Source organism: Leucoraja erinacea, chromosome 1 (genome assembly GCF_028641065.1).
Source record: "Leucoraja erinacea ecotype New England chromosome 1, Leri_hhj_1, whole genome shotgun sequence".
NCBI classification, from domain to species: Eukaryota; Metazoa; Chordata; class Chondrichthyes; order Rajiformes; family Rajidae; genus Leucoraja; species Leucoraja erinaceus.
Genome location: NC_073377.1, coordinates 68,682,665 through 68,702,687, shown reverse-complemented (window position 1 = coordinate 68,702,687; position 20,023 = coordinate 68,682,665). Strand labels below are relative to the sequence as shown.

At 39.1% G+C, this 20,023-nt stretch overlaps 1 protein-coding gene across 4 annotated transcripts in view; it reads right to left on the bottom strand.

Annotated features, from left to right (window-relative positions):
* Positions 1 to 20,023, bottom strand: part of LOC129697963 (gamma-aminobutyric acid receptor subunit alpha-2-like) — a 201,182-nt gene that overhangs the window by 22,437 nt on the left and 158,722 nt on the right. For all 4 annotated transcript variants that reach the window (XM_055636750.1, XM_055636740.1, XM_055636732.1 and 1 more), the window contains one exon: positions 14,180 to 14,332. In XM_055636750.1, the coding sequence (XP_055492725.1) occupies positions 14,180 to 14,332 (153 nt within the window). The remainder of the gene's footprint in view (positions 1 to 14,179; positions 14,333 to 20,023) is intronic.

Genomic DNA, 20,023 nt, shown 5'->3' with positions numbered 1-20,023 from the left:
GGCAAATTTTGTGTCTGGACTCTTCTTCAGACTGAAGACTTCTCGAGACTGAAGAAGGGACCCAAACTGTTGTTAGTCTATTGCCACCACAGTTGCTGCCTGATCCATAGGATCCATAGATTATATGGTGTACAACAATGACAGGCAACTTGCACAGTGCCATTTTCTCTGAAAAGCAAATAAATAAAGCATAGATAAATACAAAAGAAGCATAGATAAAACAATTTTCTTGCAGTGGAAATGAAAATAGAAAGTGCTGGAGATATCCAGCAGGTCAAGCCACGTCAGAGAAAAGAAAAACTAAGTTTTTATAGGTATATTAAGAGTAAACAGAGGCCACAGTAAAGGGTGGTAAGAGAAAGAATAGGTTCCCTGAAAGATCAACATGGCCATCTTTGTGTAGACAACAAGAGACGGGAGGTGATATTAAATGAATATTTCTCATCCAATTTTACTGAGGAGAAGGTCGAGGAAACTAAGGAATGAGGCATAGGAGTTATGATGCCTTAGATCATCGACGACTTCCAAAGGAGGAGGTATTGGCAATATCAAGCGCATTAAGGTCAATAAACGCCAGCACGTTAGCATGCATCCTGGACCTTGTGGGAAGTTAGGGAGGAAACTGCGGAGGCTTTTTGCAGAGATATTTGCATCTTCTTTAGCTCCAGAATACTGGAGGGTGGTTAATGTTGTACCATTATTTCAGAAGGGCAGCAAGGACAGGACAGGGAATTACAGGCCAGTGAGCATAACATCAGTGGTGGAAAAGTTGTCAGAGGGCATTCTTAGAGACAGGATATACCAACAGTTGGATAGACATGAACTGGTTAGTGTTAGCACGGCTTTGTGTGTGGGAAATCATCTCATCAATCTGGTAGAGTTTATTTTTAAACAGATCACTAACAGGATAGATAAAGGCAGGGCAATGGACCTGATCCATATGGACACAAAGAGCCGGAATAAATCAGCAGGTCACGTAGCATCTCTGGAGAACATGGATAGGTGATTTGTCGGGTCGGGACCCTTCTTCAGCATGGTCACCTATGCATGTCACTGAAAAGTCACCTTCCATGTTCTCTAGAGATGCTGCCCGACCTACTGAATTACTTCAGCTGTTTGCGTCTTTCTTTCCTGTAAACCAGCTTCTGTAGTTCCTTGTATCCACATTAAGAAGGGTTTCGGCCCAAAACGTTGCCTATTTCCTTCGCTCTATAGATGCTGCTGCACCCACTGAGTTTCTCCAGCATTTTTGTGTACCATCCACATTATGTACATGGGCTTTAACAAGGCCTTTGACAAAGTTTTGTGAGGTGGGCAAATCTGTTGTGTTAATTGGCGTCTATGTTCCACCCGATGCTAATGCTAACACGGCTATGGATATTTTATCACACCACATTTCCTCCATGGAAAGCTCGCATCCGGACTCCATCATTATAGCCTTGGGCGATTTCAACCACAGCTGTCTAACAAAAGAACTTCCTAACTACACTCAGCAAGTTACATGCCCGAGCAGAGAAAACAATACATTGGATCATTGTTACACTAACATCACTGGCGCTTACCGTGCCTTTCCTCGTGCTCCACTGGGCAGATCCGATCATGTAATGCTGCTGCTTATCCCCACATACAAACAAAAACTGAAATCCATCAAGCCAAAAACAATAACCGTTAAGTCCTGGTCAGAGGATGTCATCGAAACGCTAAGGGGATGTTTTGAATGTACTGACTGGGACTCTTCCTCGACGCATCCGGCAACAACATCGACGTGTACACTGACGTGGTGACGTCATACGTCCGCTACTGTGAAGAACTGTGCGTCCCCTACAAAACTGTCACAATACCCAGCAATGGTAAACCCTGGTTCAACAAACACATACAACTTCTTCGCAAAAAGAAAAATGCAGCCTACACCAACTGTAACAAGGATCAGTATAAATCAGCAAAATACGAACTCAGGTCTGCAATTCGGAAAGCAAAATTAGCTTATTCAAACAAATTGGAACAACAACTCAAAACCCACAATTCAAAACCCACAATTCAAGAGAAGTCTGGAAACATCTACAGACGATGACGGACTACAAAAAACGTCCTGTTCCCATCCCAGACGAGGATCCGGATTTACCGGAAAAACTGAACACTTTTTATGCACGCTTTGACAATGCCACCCCGCCATCCATGCCTCCCGCCCCACCTAACTCAGCACCATTCACCATCTCTGAGGAGGTGGTTAGGGCGGCCTTCAAAAATCTTAATAAAAGAAAAGCGGCAGGGCCTGACAACCTCAGCCCCGCTGCTCTCAACCACTGTGCAGCTCAGCTGGCCCCTGTGTTCACCTCCATCTTTAACACCTCCCTCAGCCAATGTAGAGTCCCGCAGTGTTTTAAATCATCCATTATCATCCCTGTGCCCAAGTCCTCCAAGGTGAGCTGCCTGAACGATTATAGACCTGTGGCATTAACATCAGTCGCCATGAAGGCCTTTGAGCACATAGTCCTCACCTATCTGAAAATTCACACTGCCCCCATCATGGACCCTTTCCAATTTGCATATAGTGCCAACCGGTCTGTTGAGGATGCTATCAACTTAGCTCTTCACTATTCCCTACATCATCTGGAATCACCGAACACCTATGCACGCATCCTGTTTATAGATTTTAGCTCGGCCTTTAATACTATACACCCGATTAAACTCTACAATAAAATGTTGGACATGAGCATTCACCCAGCCATGTGCCATTGGATTCTACACTTTCTAACAAACAGACAGCAAAGAGTCAAGGTGGGTGAAAAACTCTCCAGCCCTCTGACTCTCAACATAGGAGCCCCCCAAGGGTGCGTTCTGTCACCCCAGCTCTTCTCACTTTACACCAACAACCTCACATCCCAATGCAGCTCAGTTAAAATTTTTAAATATGCAGACGACACAACAATAATTGGCCTTATCTCAGACAACAACGAATCACAATACCATCTAACAGTCGATAGCGCAGTCAAATGGTGCGCAGACAACAACCTCCAGCTTAATACTTCAAAAACCTTAGAAATCATCATAGATTTCAGACGCAATCAAAACCACAAACCCCCGGTCCATGTCAACTCTCACCCCATAACCTCCACGAACTCATTTAAGTTTCTAGGCACCTATATCTCCAATAACCTAAAATGGCACATAAATGCAGACCACGTCATCAAGAAAGGTCAACAACGCCTATATTTCCTCAGACAGCTCAAAAAGTTCAGAGTCCATAAACACCTCCTGGTCCGTTTCTATCAATCAATCATTGAAAGCATCATCACCTCCTCAATCACAGTCTGGTACGGTAACACCGATAGTCACTCACTACATAGAATACAGCGCATTGTTTCCAAGGCCTCCAGGATCATCAACTCCCCCCTCCCCTCAATCCATTCCATTTATCTTCAACGTACCTCAAAACGGGCAAAAAAGATCATCTCGGACCACTCCCATCCAGCAAATCACCTTTTTCAGTCTCTCCCTTCAGGGAGGCGCCTCAGGTCACTTGCTACTAAAACCACCCGCTTTAAAAACAGTTTCTTCCCCTCAGCAATAAGAACTCTTAATTCCGTCCAATAATCAGACAATAATATGATTTCTGATGTATACAGTGTCTTGTCTATGGTCTTTGTTTGTTCTTTTGCATTATGTAATGTTGGTGAGATGTGTGATTTGTGATGTGGTATGGATGCACTTTATTACGGTGATCTGTGTTATTAGTGGTATGTAACTAAAGCAGTGTACCATCATGTACCGAACCCAAATACCACCAACCCTGGTTGCGTGGCAAATAAAGTTTCTATTCTATTCTATTCTAGAATCAAAGAAGAACTTATAATATCTAGATCATTTGGTAGTGTAGGTCAAGGAATACCAAATTAAATTTAATCCTGACAAGTGTGAGGTGTTGCAATTTGGGTATGTCAAATGAGGGCAGGACTTGCACAGTAAATGGAATAGCACTGTTGCAGAACAGATAAATCTCGGACAACAGATGCAGGGTTTCTTAAAGTGGCAAATCAGGTGAACTGTGTGGCAAAGAAGATCTTTGTCTTCATTGAAAAGGGTATTGAGAACAAACATTGGAACATTATGATGCAGCTGCACAAGTCATTGGTGACAGCATACTTGCAGAAATGTGTGCAGTTCTGGTCACCCAACTATAAGAATGATGTCATTAAGTTGAAAAAGGGTGCTAAAAAGATTCACCAGGATGTTACTTGAACTTGCTCGCTTGAGTTATATGGAAATGCTAGATAGGCTGGGACTTTTTTCTTATAACACAGAAGATTGATTGAGATTGACCTTCTTGAGGTGTACAAGATAAGGAGGGACATTGATTAAAATGAATGGTCACATCTTATTTCCCCAGGGTAGAGGATTCTAAACCTAGAGAGCACAGGTTTAAGGTGAGAGGAGAGATTTAAAGAAGACCTCACAGGAAACTCAGAAGATAGTCTGTGTCTGGAATGAGCTGCCAGAGGAAGCTATAGAAGCAAATAAATTATGACTTTTAGTTTAGTTTAGAGATACAGTGCGGAAACAGGCCCTTCGACCCACTGAGTCAGCACCAACCACCACACTTACACACATTATGGAAATTTTACACTTAAACCAAGCCAATTAACCTACAAACCTGTATGTCAAATCGAAGACCTCTGAGAAAACCCACATGGTCACGGGGAGAACATACAATCTCCGTACATCCACTTCTAAAAGACATTTGGACAACTCAACTTATGTCCTCACATTTATGCTGGGAGTTGAATCCAAAACTTTGTAGCTCAACAGATGATAGCAAATTTAGGTTTGGTAGAAATTCAATGAGATAACCTCAATGGTTGCTTTTGCAGATTTGTGAAAAAGGGGCAGTATAGTTTCTTTACAACATGTTGACAAGTTGCTGAGCCAAGTTTGTATATTACTCCCCATGGGAAAATTTAGATTTCTGGCCTCATTCAAGATGTGTTTATTGTCACATGTACCATAAGGTACAGTGAAATTCGAGTTCCCAAACGGCCACACCAAGTGAAAAGCAGTAAGACGCACAACCACATAAAATAAAATATAACATAAACATCCACCACAGCACATCCGTCACTTTTCATATTTCCATATTATACAGGAGAGTATTTGGCCCATCAAGTCTCTGCTGGCTCTCAAAGCTAACCGATCAATCCCATGCCCACACTATTTTCTTGCAACCTATTTTTTCTCGTAAATGCCCGTTAATATCACTTATGTCCCCAACCTGCAACCGACATTATGGAAAATGAACCTAATCATCACCTTGTGGTGCGTGGGTCTCAAAAGGAGGCACGAAGTCCAGTGTTTGAGAAGCACCTTTATTGTATTCCTCCCGGTTGAAGGGAAGACGAAACCAGAGGAAGATGGCACCCAAACCCTGCCTTTTAAACCCTCCGGCTGAGGGCCGCCTCCGGACTGCACCACTCCTGTGCCGAGGGGTTCGGCAGTATAATGGCACGACCCTTAGGAGCCGCCACAACCTTATCTCTGTGATACGCAATAAACTAGCCCGTCCGAAGGAAACCCATACAATCACGGGGGGATGTGCAAACTCCATGCAGACAGCAGGGGAGGTCAGTTGCAAACTGCGGGAAATGGTGAGATGGAGGCATTGCTGGAATTGCCTAATTCAGTTCTTAGTTTATCTTACAAAATCTGATCGATAGTTCAATTAACATATATATTGTATGAAGAAACATTAAGGAAGAAGGAAATAGATAAAACAAAACGACATTCCACAATTTATGATCCAACATTTTTGAGGAACAATAAGCTATTATTTTTATTAACTAACCTATAAAACATAGATTTAGTCCTGGAGAAAATATGTATTTACTTGGGGAATCTATTTTAATTCAACAAATACTTAATTAGGGCTGAAATATATCAAAAGAACCTTACAGATTTAGACAGTGCAATCTTTTTTTGTAATTTAAAAACACAATATAATCAAGCTTAGTATTTCTTGTATTCAGAATTTAAAGATGATACTACAAATCTTTACATACGATGATCAATACAGAGGAACAAGACTAAGTCAATTTTCAGTTGGATAATTTAAATTTCGCCATAGTTTAACTTCAAGATTGTATCACCAAAAAGAAGATTAAGGTGTTGAGTTAAAAGATTAATTTCTTAATCTCAAAGCATCAATTTAATAAAATTCCATTTGTGCAACTTTTATAATATTTATTGAACTTTAAAATGTACAAGCAATTTATAATATTCTATTTCAAAATGCTGTATTATTTATGTCTGGAGGTGGCACTGTAAATACTCATTTATTTCCATTACAACTGTCACCATGTAGTTAGCAAGAACATTAGTAACATGAGTGTATTTAAAGTGAGTTGAGAACAGTGGGCTTTCATCCAATCTGAGACCATTCCATTTTGTTCTGTCTTCCTTCCTCCTCTCCTCACTCTTACTTTGTATTTTCAATCTTGTGCTCTTTTCAGTTCTGATGGTATATCATCAAACAGAAACAAAAATCTTGTTTTTCTCTCTCTATAGATGCTGCATGACCCGTTGAATATGTTTTGTTTTTGTGTTGATAAGTACCCTTTATGCGATGAAGTTATCCTAATTAAATTTAGCCATCCACACAGTTTTCTGTAGTAACAATTATTAATTTTGAAATCTTGAAAAGAGAAATATGTGCATTCAAATGTAAAAGATGGCATGCATCTGCCTCAGATTTCTATGGAGACCCCTTAAGAATATGAATATTCAAAGTGAGATTCCTGAACTTACAGCCAAATGGAGAGAGGGTTAAACCACAATGTGGGTTTCCGTGCCTCAGGAAGCCGCAAAGTTAATTGCGGCTTGGCTTGTTCTGGGGCAAGGAGGGTGTGTGCAGAAACCCGTGTCACTATTGTGTCACAGGTCATCCAAAGTCCGTACTAAGTTCTGGTTCTCAACCCATGGTCCAAAACGACATGTCAGGGAAGTTAAGTGCTTTTGCTTCATCAGGCTACATAACCTGGATGTTATTTAAGACGTACAGGTTTGTAAGTTAATTGGCTTTGGTGAAATTGTTAATTGTCCCTAGTGTGTGTGGGATAGTGTTGGTGTGCAGGGATCACTGGCCAGCATGGACTCAGTGGGCCGAAGGGCCACACTGTATCTCTGAACTACCATTTAGAATTATTATTCCACCATCAAAGTTACACTGCTTTTGCAGAATGTTTATCAACATTTCATTAAACGGTGTAATGAAGCTATGGATTAAATAAACAATATTTCACTGATAAATATAAATGGATAATGATTAATTTAATTGTACAAAGCTTATTTCATGACACTCATGGATAATAGAAAGTCACCAGACCATAAATAACCATATGACTATTTTTGACATAAATAATTCAATTTTATGGCTGCATTCACTGAGGATTTTGTTTACAGTTTTTGTATTTAATTATTCAAATTATTGTATTCAATTATATCAAATCAATTAATCTGAAATTGGCTTTTAGTTCTTGGGAAATTACCTCAATAATCTGTTCAATTTCTATTGTTCATTCTTTATGGTTAGACTACTTTAATAGAACAAGAACAAAGACATCTTAATTCCCTGACTATTTTAGTGGATAAAGTGCATTAAAACTAACTATTACTTTCATTGACTATTTCAAATCCCGCCTTCCATTAATGCCCATTTCATTTTTTTTACACAAGCATAGATGCTGCTACAATTCAAATGAAGAGAACAGATCATAAAAAATGGCATCAGCAGAGGCCATATTGGCTCTGATACAAAGCATTCCACACAGGCGCATTCACCATGTCCTTTGAAAAAATGTCTTCCTTAACTAGTCTCCCTCTTTCATTGTGGACAGTATCTTTGACTGTATCTCATCTATTTCCCAAGCCTTTACTCTAATTGTTTCTTATCTTAGAGAAAGGATTGATGGTATTCATGGTCCTCATCTTCTATCTACATGTCTCTGTATTCAACTGATCAAATTCTATCTTCTTTAACAGAATTCCAGCTGTAGACAGAAGATGTTTTTCTTCCTTTGATTGGGTTTTTTAAGGAGGAAACAAAGGCAATCAATGAGGCTAGGGTGGTGGATGAGGTCTACATAGATCTCAGACTGGCATTTGATAAAGTCCTCCATGATAATCTAATCTAGCAGATCAAAATGTGCAGAATTAAAAGTAACGGTTGTATGCATTCAGAACTATCTTACTGACAGAGGGTTGTGGTGAAAGGGCACTATTTAGGCTGGAGTTGGTGGAACCTCAGTATGCAGCAAGGATATGGATCAATTACAAACAATGGATAGATGGAGTTTAATCCGAACAAGGGCGAGGTGCTGTACTATGGGAGTTTGAACGTAAGGAAAAAATATATAATTAATAACATAACATCTTAACAGAATTGATGTACAGAGATATCTTGGGGTCCAAGTCCTTAACTTCCTGAAAGTGGCATTACAAGTAGATAGATCGGCAAAGAAGGCATATGGTATGCTTGCCTTAATTGGTCGGGGCATTGAATATAAGAGTAAAGGTGTCAGGATACAGTTTTAATGGACTTTGATTCGGCCACATTTGGAGTACTGCGTGCAGTTCCGCCCCAATACAGGAAGGATGGGGAGGTTTGGAAAGGGTGTAAAGAAGGTTTATCTGAATAATGCCTGGATTAGGCTGTATTAGCTACAGTGAAAGGTTAGGTCCATTGGATTTCAAACTAATCTAAATTAAGTAGAATCCATGTAGGTGTGTCTGAGATGAAAAATGTAACCTGGTGCAGTGTGTTTGCAGAAAATGTTTCAGTGCAATGTGTTTTGCAGCAATTTTTAATTTGTGATTTAGCTAAGTATGGAATCTTATAATCCAGTGAAATTTCTTGAATTTATTTTATTAGAAATGATTGTACAGGGATAAAGCGATCAACATAACAATTATACAATCATTGTACAGCTTCATTTTTAACGTTAGAACCTAAATTTTAAAAAAAAAGAATAAAGAAAAAAAGTGAGAAAAAAAATGAAGAAAGAGAAGTAAAATAAGAGACAGCAAGAAAAAGACCCTTAAGCTACCAAAGAAGTGCAAGAGAAAAGAAAAGAAATAAGAAAAGAGAAGATGGAGATATACCTCCCCCCCCCTCGCACATCGCAGGCATCGGATTTAAGTTTGTGTTTAACCGTTCTGTTGTTGCAGAAATTCAGTAAAAGGGAACCATGTCTTAAGAAATTGATCTGCTTTTTCCGCCAAGACTAATTTTTTCCAAATGTAGCGTCTCGGACATATCTGTAATCCACATCTTCACTGTAGGGATTGTTGTCTGTTTCCAAAATTTGAGTATTAATTTTTTCGCCGTTAGTAGGCCGTAATTGAGGAAATTTGACATACCTAAAGTGATCAGTTTTATATCTGGTTCCAATTTAATTTTAAGTATTTTGGAGACGATATCAAATATTCCCCTCCAGAAGTTTTTTAATTTTATACAGGAGGAGAAGGAATGGGTTAAAGTGGCTTCTTGGAGGAGACATTTGGGAAGATCTTGTTCAATTTGGACTTTGAGTAATAGAGTCTGTGCAATATTTTAAATTGTATCAGGAAGTGCCGAACATTGAGAGAGCAGTAGTGTATGTATAGAAGGCTTTCCTCCCAGCTATCTTTTGAAATTAATAAACCCAATTCGTCTTCCCATGCTCACCTATGCCTCAGAAGATGGGATGTGTGCAATTAAAAGAGTAGTGTAAATGTAGGATATTAACTTGCTTGTATCAACCTGTCTATTCATGCATTCATCTAGTATATCTGGACCCATAAAGTGACAGTCTTGTGTATATGTTTTCACATAGTCTCGGATTTGAAGATATCTAAACAAACTACTTGCTTTCAAATATAGAATGTCTCCAACATCAACATTTGATCCTATTCAATTATTTTATAACGTGCTATTTTTACTAAAAATATCTTAATTGAATGTCACATCCTCTTCTTTGTGTATTGCAACATATTTAGCAGGTGTTCAGAAAGATATTGACAAGCAAAGGAATCGTAGTTGAACCTGTAATGTTGATGGAGCCAAAGCACATTCTTATCTGAGGCAAGCTTTCAACATTATGCAGATCCATTGACTTATTGTTTCTTAATTCTAATTCCCAGATATCCATTCTTGATATCCCACAGAGAGTTGACATTGTCAAAGATCAATGTCTACAATAACTGCACACGGTATACGTTCCAGAGGAATCGGGCAGACATATTGTTTAAATTATTGGCCATATCTCTAAATATTTATTCACTAAGATTTTACTAAAATCATTACGTTGAGGTGTGATAAACAGTACCTGGACGTGACGCCGACAGACAAGAGGCCGAAGCAAAGAAGTCAAAGCCAAAGAACTGAATAGAAACAAGGCCGAAACGACAATAAACCGAAAGAATCCGAAGACGAAACTCCTACTCACTGAAAGGATGGGACGCCTAAATGCAAACTAACCGAAAGGACGGGACGCCTAAATCCCAAGGAACCGTGAAGCTGCGTCGCCTAAAAGCAAACTTATCGAATGGCCGCTCTGTCGAAATGCCACCTACCCGAAAGGCGGCGTCGCCTACAGGCCACAGGACCAACTGCCGTTCAACAGAAACGTCCAATAACGGACATGACATTGCCGGGGGGCGGGACTTGTCAGCGATTGGACGCGGGGGTCTGGACCAATCGCTGACAAGTCCCATCTCCCGGCAACGTCAAGTCCGTTATTGGACGTTTCTGTTGAGTGGCAGTCGGTCCTTTGGCCTGTAGGTGACGCCGCCTTTCGGGTAGGTGGCGTTTTGACAGAGCGGCCATTTGGTAAGTTTGCTTTTAGGCAACGCAGCTTTTCGGTTCCTTGGGTTTTAGGTGTCCCGCCCTTTTGGTTAGTTTGCATTAAGGCATCCCATCCTTTCGGTTAATAGATGTTTCGTCTTCGGACTCTTTCGGTTTATTGTCGTTTCGGCCTTGTTTCCATTCCGTTCTTTGGCTTCGACTTCTTTGCTTCGGCCTCTCGTCCGTCGACGCCACGTCCGCACGCGGTGATAAATAGATAGCTTTAATTAGTCAAAACAATTATAGTACTTCCTTGCACTTTATTCATATACAATAATGTACTGAAATATTTTTGACTTTAACATCATTTGCCCTGCTTTTAATTAGTTAATTAAGAAGTGTAATAGAATCCAAAAGTTGTCTTTAATCACACGAAACCATGTTGGATTTCTTTCACCTAAGACATATCCATTTTGGATTTTATTAAACTTTTAAAATTTAGATCAGTTGAATCCAATAACCAGACAATAAATGAAAGGTGAAAACTGCTTAGTGGTTCAAAAACTCAAATTGAGTTTTGTTTACTGTTGCAGTAATTAACTTGCAGCTGAGCTACTATAGCGAGTACAACTTTAATTGACAATTTTATGGATCAACATATTTAATAACACCATCTTGCATTCGTCATTCTTCATTGTAAAACCGTACAAGGTGATGCACAGAAACATTAATGACCAAAATAATATCAGGTAATCTGTGTGTACTGAAATGCTTCGCAGCTATTTTCTGCATGTCTAGGAGAATTATTAAATTGTGTCCCAATACCTTGTGCACTATGTTTTCTGTATCCAAACTGAAACACTGCAAGGTGCTTTGTACCTCCAGTCAGTAGTCCCTGTGATGTACCAGCATTTAATGGGACATGCAAATCATGAAGAGATAGCATTCTTGTCTTTCAGTCAGAATTTTGTGGGTTCAAGATACTTGGGTACATAATGTATGACACTTTCCAACAGAGCAGAGTCCTCCTACTGTCCTGTCTGACATTCATCATTCAACCAACACCATTCAGCAGAAGATCCAGTCAGATATATCTTCTTTGCTCTCCTCTTTGCTAGCGTTACACATCAATACATATATATATATATATATATATATATATATATAACAGATAATCTAATCAAAACTTCCTAAAGAAGTTCCATTAGTTCTTCATTCAGTCACCCATCTAACAACGGCTATACGCCACTCATCGCAAAATAAAACCTGCAGTCATCACATTACATTTCCTTTGAAATTCATATAAAGGTACCATAAAGAAATCATAGGCCATTTTTTAGGAGTGTAGTGGAGAACAATATTATACCCTAGTTAGATTACTGAAATTTTCATCTGTGACAAGGCTAAGGAATTCAGTTAGCTGGCGTTTTTTACTGTATTGGAACTATGGAAACCAATTGTTTTTGGAAGCAGATGTGAATTTGCCATTTCAGGTTGAATTCACATCACTCGGGACATTTGATTAGATGTCTGCAGTTAAGATCCACCATCGCAATAAAGTTTTACCAAGAGATCAGCTCCATATAAGATGATGCTGGGATGTTACCTCAGAAATTAGGATTAGGTTTATTAATGTCATGAGTACTGAGATACAGTTGATCACTGTTCTGAGGATCAACGGCAGCAGATCATTGCCAGAATACGAGTCATGAGAGTTTTGTTCCCTTTCCAAAAGTGCTTCCTGAAAGGGACCACTCCTCAATCCAGTGCTGAAAACTTGCCTGAGATAATTTCCTTAAATCTTGCACAGTCTCCTCTGGGCATCCCCTTCCATTGTGCCACTATCCTAACTGCAATCACCCTGTTATCAGAGCCATGCTCCTCGGGCACCTCCCATCTGGTTCCAAGTCCTGATCCGGTGCCTGACTGCATGCCCACCTCCCCCACCCGATTTCCATAGACCCAGCCCCAGTCCTGGACCTATGTGTTGATACTTGATGGCTTATGCTTGGACGTGATTGAATGTTGCAATATGGAGTAAAGAATCAAAAACAGTTGACATGCTATGCAATGATCCTTTAGTATTTAATATCGCAGATTGATTTCTAGGTCAAAATGTTTTAGAATTGACAGATTTGAATCAGATCTTCGCAGAGGCAAACAACTAGTGAGGAGACTGTTAATTATGTTTAAACTGCTCCAAATTTATTCTTATGATATCCCAATTGTTGAAAATCATTCAATTTTCCCTTACAGAACTATTCAACAGCATCAACAGGCAAAATACTAATTCCCTATATTTTTCAGTCACTAAAATCTATGTATAAGAACAGATAGATTTCTTTAAAAAAATTAGCTTATATTAGTGAACTCATGTGATAAATCTAGAAGCCTTCTCTCGCCCACGACCAATCAGATAATGTATTTTATTTGTTCCTGATTAAAGTGTCCCGTAATTTAAGCATTAATTCATAGTTTGATAACAATTAGATAGTAACATAGCACTATATGACATCAATAAATGGTATAAGAAAAAAATAATTCAGTCCCTATAACTGGTCTACTCATCATAAATTAATTTGAGTCCTAAAACATAGATTTTGACCTATTATTTTCAATAATATTACACACTATGACTACATCCCAACCAAATGCATAGGTTAAGTCATTTTCTAAATTGATACTATTGCCCTCTTATTGAAATAACTGTCCATGAATGATCTTACATTGTGGTGTCAGCCTAATTTCTCCATGATGAACAAACCTTATCTCTTCTGCAGTCCACTAAATAAATGTTACATTTTAATGAATGTTTGTTGATTTGCCTTCGTCCAATTTTTTTTTAAACATCGAAATGCAATATATAAAATAATCATCATCAATCCCTAACAAATGTACAAATATAACTCTTCAAATTCAATGTGTTCTGCATGTCACCAAGTCCCGGTTTTAAAGTGATGTGTCACTTGTAAATACACATACTAATGCAAATAAAGAAACATTTACTACAATTAGTTCAGTGAGGCATTTCACAGATTAGAAAAGCGCTCCACTGATACAATACGATCAAACTTTATTTATCCCAGGAGGGAAATTGATCTGCCAATAGTCATAAAACACAAAGTATATGAAATTAAAGTGACGAGTGGAAAAGGATTGGGGATGTGCAAAAAGATTGGGAAGGGGGGAGGGGGGGAGCCAGTCTGTGTACCCCACAACAGAAGGAGGAGGGGTTGTACAGTTTGCTGCAGTGTTCTGTACTGCATCTTGGTGGAGCCACTCTGTTGCTGAAGGTGATTGTACTGACCAGGCTCTGTACATTGCACACAGATTGTACAGGCTCTTGCCTGATTGTAAGACCTTACTTACCAAAGACAGTCCTTGCAGGCACTGACTCTCTGTTCAACCAGAATGACACTTGTGAGAGTATGACAGTCATGATGCATGGCAGGTAGGTCTGGATCACAAAGTATCCGATTTTTCTTTTCAGATGGAAATATGTTGTCATGACTTTATATTCGCCTGAAATGAAAAGCAAATCAAGAGTGGGTTTGCAATGTTAAATTAGATCAGTTCTATACCTCATGTTTTATTCCGTTAATTTACAATACAAAATACATGACAAATGCTACATACTACAAGTACAAATTACAAACCTATTCTACCTTGTTTAACCTGAAATGACCAGTGAGAAAGATTGAGTTGATTAATTTTGTTTTTCTTTTGGCTGTTGCATTCAGAGTGAAGAGATTCATACTTCAGTAAATGTAACAAAACCAATTATTAAAAACACATACCCTGTGAGACATGTGGATATAAAATCATTAAATTGGAATTTATGGTCTTAGTTTATAGCAGAGAAATGTAAAGGTTTTCAAGGACATTTGATTAAACTTGCTAAATATTTATAATGACAACAAGTTACCGTATATCAATTTTACTAGAGACCTCCAGATCTTTACAAGCAGAAGTGCACACAGAGATATTATCCTAGATATTTAATCATGATGCACCTATTTTTATTTAGGGGCATAAAATCAATCAGCAAATGCAACTGGGATGTCGCAGTGCCACAAGTCACGCATTACTTTTATTCATTGAATCCTGTGCGTGCTGGGTGCAGAGATTTTGTCAATCCATTTGCCAAACCTAACTGACACCTACCCTGCAAAACAGATTCAATTCACACCAATTAAAAAGAACCAGGGTGGGCCACACATGAGAAAGCAGGTCCTTACACCAGTTGCAATTGTTCACTGGATATTTGTTGCCAAATTCTAGCTTAGCCAATAAGACTTTTGGAGCAGATAAATTAGTTTTCCTGAACAGAAAAATAAAGAATCCATCCTTTACCAACCATGAACATTTGAGACTTTATCATTACCCATGGAGCACTTCAGTATAACCAGATATAAGGTAGAGGCTGGTGGTAAGGCTCTCTTTGTAACGTAGATTAAAGCCGAGAATGGGTAGCGCTACGATCAAGAGGATCTCTTCCATGGAGTTGACCAAGAGTCAGGCTCATGAGTCCAATTCCTCTCCAGAGCCAACAGCTGCTTTCAAAACCTGCCATAACAATGACATGTCACCTTCTGAAGACAGTGTCTGGGCTGCAATGTTTATAATGAATGCCACCATCACTTTGAACTTCTTAGATCCAGACCATCAGGAATGGGCTGGGTTATTAGCCACATTTAATATCACAGTGTATCAGAGATGCTCGTTCCCAAAAGTGTAAGAACATCACTACCATCAACAGGAACATAGGCTTCTTGAAGGTTCAGGGAGTGATGAGTGCATCCAAGTGGCACTTTAAGCTCCACTTGAAACACAAATGCTATCATTTTCTGAACATCCATATAATTGCAATATCATATGTGCATGAACGTCCTGTGCCAAGTCCACTGTGCTCGTGGTATTTTACTGTGATGGGTAATTATGGGTAATGGGAGTCTTGATGGTCCTATTCGAAGCTCCTCAAACCAGACTTGAATCTCATTCCTCAGGTAGAACATCATTATATTTGTCCCCATGAAATCATATAGAATGCAGCGGAGAGTTTTGTAGGGTAGTTAAAACTGAATTCCATCGTCTGGATCCCTTGGCCCTCAATACCCAACACAGATTACCCAACACTGTACTGTCATGCGTCCCCTTTGATCTGTGTTTTCACACCTTACCCTTCCATGTCTCTATGTCTCGCTCTCTTCTGACTCTCAGTATGAAGAAGGGCCTCAATCTGAAACATCACCCATTCCTTCTCTCTAGAGATGCTGCCTGTCTCGCTGAGATACTCCAACATTTTGTGTCTATCTTCTATGTTATATAATGTAGACAGCTGAAGGTCACAGACCTTCTCAGCAAGAGCGATAAGGAGCACTAAGTAAGGAAGAAAGACCTAATAGTGATTATAATTCCTGTCAGAGCACATCTTACTGCCCTCAGATTCACTGAGACCCCATTCTAGGAAATCAGCCAATGAAAGATTGTGGGTACACAAAAAAGCTGGAGAAACTCAGCGGGTGCAGCAGCATCTATGGAGCGAAGGAAATAGGCAACGTTTCGGGCCGAAACCCTTCTTCAGACACAGAAAGATTGTGATCTATTTTAAAATTCCTCATGTTGACATATTCATTTGAGAGAATTAAATACATAACAGAACTTTGGATCTTGTGCATAACAGAAAACAACATCAAAGACAAAAATGGCATGTTCCCCCACTTGTACCCTATCTCTTTCCAACTGTGGTGGCATTTTAACATGCCTCATCATGATACCTTTGCTGAACATGATGCCAAGACCAACTCTGATCGAACTGTGCATAGTCCATAGGCCTATGCAAGTCTAAATGTCAGTATTGTATCTGACTCTACCACCACCCCTGGCAGTGCATTCCAGTCACACATTTATGTAAAAAAAAATCTGCCCTCCATGGCTCCTTTAAAGTCACCTTAAAACTACGCCCTCTAGTATTTGATTTTTTTATCATGGGGTAGACTGTCTACCCTATGCCTCTCATAATATATCTTCTATCAGGACTCTTTGTAACCTCTGGCATTCCAGAAAAAACACACAAGGTCTGTCCAAACTCTATCTGTAGCCAATACACCCTACTGCAAATGTCAATAAACCATTATGGTAAACCTCCTCTGCACCCTTTCCAAAACCTTCACATCTGCCCAGCTATGACAACCAGAACTGCACACAGTACTCCAAATACAGCCAAACCAAAGTCCAACAACGCTGCATCATGACTTCCTGACTCTTATGCTCAATGCCCTGACCAACGTAGCATACAATATGTCACTCTGCTCTTTACCACTGCTCATGTTGCCACTTTCAGGGAGTTATGGGCTTGGACACCAAAATCCTTCTGTACATCAATGTTGTTAAAGGTCATGTCATTAATTGTATATTGTCCTCTTATATTAAACCTCACAAATTTCAACATCTCACACTTGCTCGGATTAAACTCTATCTGCCATTTCTCCACCTATTTCCGCTATATACTTTGACGGCCTTTCTCACAATCTATGATCTCAGTAATCTTGGTGTCATCTGCAATCACAAAAAGCAGAGACCCCAGCACAGATCCCGGTGGAGCTCCGCTGGTCACAGACCTCCAGCCTGAATATTGATCTTCCACCACAACCTTCTCTTCTGTGAATAAACTAGTTCTGAATACATATGGCCAAGTCATTGGTAATCTTATGCATCTTAATCTTCTGGATCATTCTGCCGTGGGGCACCTTATGAAATGTCTTACTAAAATCCATGTAGACAACATTCATCTTCCTATCCTCATCAATCACCTTTGCCACCTCTATCAAGTTAGTAAGCCACAACCTGGTGTGTACAAAGTCATGCTCACAGTCACTAATTAACTCACTCCCTCCAAATAGGGCTAATACCTATCCAGAAGAATCATTTCCAATAGTTTTTCGCTCTTACAGGAGCCTCAACAGCCTATCCTTACCTGAATTTTCCTACTTCCCTTCTTTAACAATGGAACAAAATTAGCTAGTTCTCTAGGACCTCACGTATAGCTAGAGAAGACACAAAGATCTTCATCAAAGCTCCCACAATCTCCTATTTGCCCTGTCCCAATAACCTGGGATAGATCCCATCAGATCCTGGAGATTTGTTTACCTTAATGCTCTTTAAAGTCCCTAACCCCTCCTCCTTCTTAATCTCAAACTACCCTTGGATATTAGTATTCTCCACACTGATCTTACTGTCCTTCGTGTCCTTCTCCTTGGTAAAAAACAGACGCAAAGTGCTCATTTATTACCTCGTCTACATCCTCCAAGCACAAATTCTCTCCTTTTTCCTTGAGCAGACATACCTTTTCCCTGGTTACCTTCTTAGTTTTAATGTAGGTATAAAAAGCCTTGGGATTTTCTTTAATCCAACTCGCCAAAGCCATATTGTTTCTAGTCATCACATCTGCAAAAATCAGGCAAATACTTGTACCGTTGAATAAATGTAGCTTTAAATAGATTTTTAGTTGCTTTCAATCAGACTAAATTGAGAGTAGACACCCAACTGGATTCAAACATTAATGTTAATTTAAACAAATCTGCTGCATTTATACTTGTTCATCAAATGAGCAAATAATTACTGTAGCATCACATTTCAATTTAATTTCCTGTAGCTTTTTTGAGAACTCCAAAAACTCTCTAAACAGATCAGTTCCAAATGACATATCCTGTTATTCCAAAACACTGCCAAACACCATGATAATACTAAATACCTACTCAAAATCATGTACAAATTATAAATCAGTGTCTTGCACTCCGCTTGTTATTGCTATTTACTAATTGTTATCTGGGTATCCTTTAAAATGTAAGTGAATATTCTCTGATTTGTGAATAACCAGAATTGAAGCAATGAATCAGGTGGCAAGTCCATTGAAAAGAGGCCTTTGGCATTCATAATGCAGCAGCTACCAATTTAGGTGTGAATGAGGCTGAGTTTGCGGTACATAGATGTATATTGTACATCTAGCCCATACCTACAGTTAGTCCAGGTAAAGAGCAGCGTTTCATGTCAATTTGGTGAATGCAGAAATAAGCGTACTTTTCCAGACACCAAAAAACAAAATTAATGCTTGCATAATTTCTCCTAACCTTTATACTTTATCATCTTTTCATTTCAGAAAGCCAAACTTTCTAGAATCAGGCAGTGGGAACTTGTAATGAACATCAATTTATTGTGATATGTATTTGTCTTTCTGATATAATGTGAAAGTTCATAGAAATTAATATATTTAAAACATAATATTTATTTTCCCCCAATAATTACAAATATAAAAAGAGACACAAATGTTATTATGTTCTCGTAAATCAAACACAATGATGAAACAATTAAATTCTTACTTGAATTACTTGAATCGTTTATAGATATAGCACGGAAACAGGCCCATCGGCCCACCGAGTCGACACCGATCATACTTGAGGGTCTTATGTATAGTGGCACCTGTACTGAACTGTGTACCTGTACCTCGATCCATGATAAATAAAGTATTTATCTTTATCTATATTTAATCTTTAAAATTCTAATATAAAAATCAGTCCAGTCCCCTTGGTTTCAGGAGACCTGCGCTGCTTTGGAAGCATTGGGAACAGTATTTCTAGCTGCCCAAGTAACATGGTTAATAGAGGTTACACAATACAGTATAACCTTTAGTTCAATGTTGGTTAATTATCGTGGTTTTCCTTGAGTAATACATGTTGGGGCCTGAACCGCAGGTGCATCAAAAGGTTTTTTGAACAATGCCATCCTACTATTCTGTCGGGAGTGGATGGGGTGGGAGCAGATTAATCTAGCAGGCTACATGATGGCTACTTCATTGTCAATAACTTTCTAAACAAAAAATGGTGCAACAGGGCAAACAGGAGACCATCGGAATGATGTAGACTCTATACGACCGGGAGCTGGTGAGATGTCTCTGGGATTCTAAAATGTTAGAGGAGATGATATCCTGATGTGAGACGACAATGAAGAGAGGGGTGAGTGGAAAAAGTATTTGTGTATTGAATTTAGAAACAAATCCCCAGAAATCTGGAATTCTGACAGAAACCGACTCTGCCAGAAAACAACATTTATTCCAAAATTAAAATAACTCGCAATTCCCAGTAGATAGATAGATATAATTTATTGCCACACAACCAGGGTCGGTGGAAATTTGGGTTGTCAGCAGCAGTACAATAA